Source organism: Epinephelus moara, chromosome 17 (assembly GCF_006386435.1).
Source record: "Epinephelus moara isolate mb chromosome 17, YSFRI_EMoa_1.0, whole genome shotgun sequence".
Classification (NCBI taxonomy): domain Eukaryota; kingdom Metazoa; phylum Chordata; class Actinopteri; order Perciformes; family Serranidae; genus Epinephelus; species Epinephelus moara.
The window spans coordinates 30545556-30549121 of NC_065522.1; the positions used below are offsets into that span (position 1 = coordinate 30545556).

Genomic DNA, 3566 nt, shown 5'->3' on the forward strand with positions numbered 1-3566 from the left:
CTGTCTCTACAGGTACGCAGTGAGCGAGTTAGATCGTCACTTTTTAAACATGACAGGCTTTGTCATAGTGTGCAGTGTTGTGCAGACTGTAATGTGGCACTGAATATGTTTGTAGACTCTTGGAAAAAGAACAAGAAACACTGATAAATATGTGTGGGTATTTTCAAGGCAAGCTGAGGGTAACCAGTTGTCTCAGGTCAGCCCAAATCAAAATGTTACCTGGATACTGATGTAATTTACTAATACCTGAGGAAAGCTATGTGCTCTGTGAGTCTCAGTGGCTCACACAGGTAGACGTGCGGTTTGTGTTATATTGTCTTTTGTTGACGTGAAATCGAGTCCAGCTTGACGCAAATTTGTGTATATCATATTTTCTTCCCTTTCTTTTTTTAATGTCGCTGGTACTTAGTGCTCACTTACAGCTTTCTTTTTTTAATGTCGCTGGTACTTAGTGCTCACTTACAGGAGCATATTCACTGTGGTAGATGTGGGCTGCGACTTTAAGATCGCCAGTAATATGTTGTGTATGTTTGTGAATTTGTGACAAATCTGCTGACGGAGGCGCAGCACATCTGCAGCTGTTCGGTAAGGAAACCAGTTAAATTAGAAACCAGTAGGGACACAACAACGGCATCAGAGAAGCTAACGACACCAGAGAAGCTAACGACACCAGAGAAGCTAACGACACAAGAGAAGCTAACGACACCAGAGAAGCTAACGACACCAGAGAAGCTAACGACACCAGGGTAGCTAACGACACCAGAGAAGCTAACGACACCAGAGAAGCTAACGCGGCGTCTAAACATCGACAGACTGAATTTTTATCGAACAAACCTGCAGTTATGTTATTAATACTGAACTTGTAATGTTTAATGAACAAACCTGCTCTGTGTAACCCAAGTTGAGAGTTGATAACAGCGTCCAGTCGTTTCCGTTGTCGCTCGTTCTCTTCTTTTGATCGACAAAGTTCCTCCTCATACTCTGCTATCGTTCTTTCAACCAGCCCAAATATCTCTTCAGCAGCCGCAGTTAGTCGCTGCTTCACCAACGATCTCAGCATTTGGACTTTAGACATGTTCACACTTTAAAAACACAACAAAGAGACTCTGCTAACATACGTTTCTATCAGACGCCATCTTGGTCAAACAGTGTGACGTCAGCAACAGTAAAGAATACCGCTTCCGGGGTAAACAAGTTAATGAGCTTCAAAATAAAAGTCCAGAAGTGTTCATGAAATTGCAAGCTTTCTCTGAAAAACAAACTCAAGAGGATAAATGATTAAAATACACTTTTTGAAAGAATGACTTTTATTGAACTGTTTCAAGTGTTTTAGTTTAGTTTATTTGTTTTCACATATGCAAAAAAGTTGTACATGAGCAACAGAAACATGATGGAGAGATGCAAAAAATCATTGGAGTGGCTTTATCGAGGCACTTTCCAGTGTATACCCTAATCCATTAGTTAACTCAGTAAAATATTACAAGGATGGAAGAAGACAAAGACAATTATGAAATCCACACAGACCATGTACACAAGGACACAAAACTAAGATTTCTAAATAGTAGTGGGCAGTTTACACAGGGAATCCATAAGTACAATATCAGGAAGGTAAAATCCAACCTTTAACATCTTGATGGGCAGTTTACACAGATAGTCCATAAGTGTAACACTGAGGAAATAAAATCAAACCTTTAACACATAATCCATCAGTATAACTTTTTCCAGAGTGGATTTTTGTTCCATTGTTATCTGCTGTGTTAGTGGATCCAACCACTGGGAGATGTTGATCTTTTTCGTACTCGTCCAGGTTAATAGTATTGTTTATTTTATGGTTGGAAGAATCTCACTAGGTTCTTCATGACACCTCAGATCAAGAGCAGACAATTAAAGACCCAACAACCATGCTGGAGGCTCTGTGGTAACCAAGAGGGCAACCATACACATGTCTTCTGGTGCTGCTGTAAATTAAAACCTTTTTGGAATATTGTAAATACAACTATTAATGACATATTGGATTATGATATCCCAAAAAACTGTGCTGTCATGTACCTGGGAAAAATTGATGAAGCTGTGCAAAAAGAAGACAGGTATCTGGTTAAAATTTTACCTAATGCCAGCAAAAAGGCTATAACTAGGAACTGGTACAAAGTGGAAATACCAAACAAGGAGCAATGGTTTGAGATCATCCTGGATATTCACTCAATGGAAAAGTTGACTTACCAACTAAAACTCAAGGGACATATATTTGACAAAAACTGGACCACCTACATGGAAAGTGATACCAACAATTGCCTGGACTAAGGTAGAAGAAAAACCACACATGTTGGAGATGCCCCTCTGTATTTTTGTTTATCATCGATTGTGATTGTCAACAAAATTGAGAGAAAAAAAAAAAAAAAGAAGTATTGTTTTCTTGGCTATAGTTCACAAGTAGGGCAGAGTTGCCAACTCTTTTCCAATGAAAGTAGCTGGCACTAGCTCCGAAAAGTCTCCAGATGACATATTACACTCACATGGATATTGATGACATCTTCAAAGACTGAATCACCATGATCTCGGTCTAAATCTTCCAGGTAGAAACTGGAAATTGTTTTAAATTGCAGAGGTATGTGAATTAAGTAAAATTTGTTGTTATTTTCAGTCGTAACTGTAATGTTAAAAGAGATGTGGTTCAACACTGTGGCAAAACTGTCAACCAAAATTTTTGGATTTCCCACACATTCATTTATTTATGGTGGCCTCTGATACAGAGTGATACAGAGAGACCCAAAAGAACAGTTTGAGTTTGGTAAGGTTGTGAGGACTGACAGACACCACCCTGATGGTTTCTTAGTTGTTTAGGTCAAGTGAATCTTTAGTGACAAACACTGCAGCTAAAAGGTTTTGCTCCTGTTTGGGTTTTCATGTGTTTGTGTAAATATCCAATTTGTGTTTAAGATTTCATACAAACACTGCAGCTGAAAGATCTATCACTTGTAAGTGTACTCCTGTGTGCCAAGTCGTGATCCCTGTAAGAGTATTGTACAAACAGCTGAACAGCTGAATCACTTTCCTCCTTCATGAATTTTCATATGTGTATGTAAATTTCCACTTAATCTAAATGACTCCCCGCAAATGAAACAGCTAAGTGGTTTCTCTCCTGTATGACATTTCACGTGTTCCCTCAGAACTCCACTGTGACCAAATCTTTTCCCACGCTCAGAGCTGCTAAATCGTTTCTCACCAGCAATCAAATCATTGAAAAGGATTTGATCATTTTTCAGGGAATTTAAACCCGACTGAGGTTCTCTGGTCTCCTTCCAAACATTATCACTGTCATCCATCTCAGGTTCAGAAGACTCTTCAGTCTTGTCATCAGTCTCAGGTTGTAAATGTGTATCTGGATCTGAGTTCCTGGCTGGTTCTGCTCCTCCACAGTCCTCTCCCTCTGCTTCTGTTTCCATCTGTTCAGTGTGTCTTTGATGAAGCTGTGAGGACTGAGGTTTCTCTTCATCATCGTCACTTTTCACAGGGACAGGAGTGGATGTGAACTTGGTGATATCATCCTCCTCCAGGCCTTGAAGCTG

The 3566-nt window shown here is 39.6% G+C and overlaps 3 protein-coding genes and 1 long non-coding RNA gene across 9 annotated transcripts in view; 1 reads left to right on the forward strand and 3 right to left on the reverse strand.

Moving 5' to 3' along the window:
* The window catches only part of LOC126404329 (zinc finger protein 771-like), a 46456-nt gene extending 45174 nt beyond the window's left edge, over positions 1 to 1282 (reverse strand). For both annotated transcript variants that reach the window (XR_007571435.1, XM_050067502.1), the window contains exon 1: positions 883 to 1282. Coding sequence is in view for 1 of the 2 variants with exons in the window: in XM_050067502.1 (XP_049923459.1) it covers positions 883 to 1075 (193 nt within the window). In the remaining variant the exon portion in view is untranslated. The remainder of the gene's footprint in view (positions 1 to 882) is intronic.
* The window catches only part of LOC126404273 (gastrula zinc finger protein XlCGF17.1-like), a 331284-nt gene that overhangs the window by 313525 nt on the left and 14193 nt on the right, over positions 1 to 3566 (reverse strand). The gene's annotated exons all lie outside the window — the stretch shown is intronic.
* The window catches only part of LOC126404399 (uncharacterized), a 150415-nt gene that overhangs the window by 105987 nt on the left and 40862 nt on the right, over positions 1 to 3566 (forward strand). For 2 of the 4 annotated variants that reach the window (XR_007571466.1, XR_007571465.1), the window contains exon 2: positions 3365 to 3481. The exons of 1 other annotated variant lie outside the window; for it this stretch is intronic. This is a non-coding gene — a long non-coding RNA (uncharacterized LOC126404399). Of the gene's footprint in view, positions 1 to 3328; positions 3482 to 3566 lie in introns of all 4 variants that reach the window. One more of the 4 variants, XR_007571467.1, reaches the window with a different exon arrangement.
* Positions 1 to 3566, reverse strand: part of LOC126404325 (zinc finger protein OZF-like) — a 59353-nt gene that overhangs the window by 11597 nt on the left and 44190 nt on the right. The window lies entirely within an intron of this gene.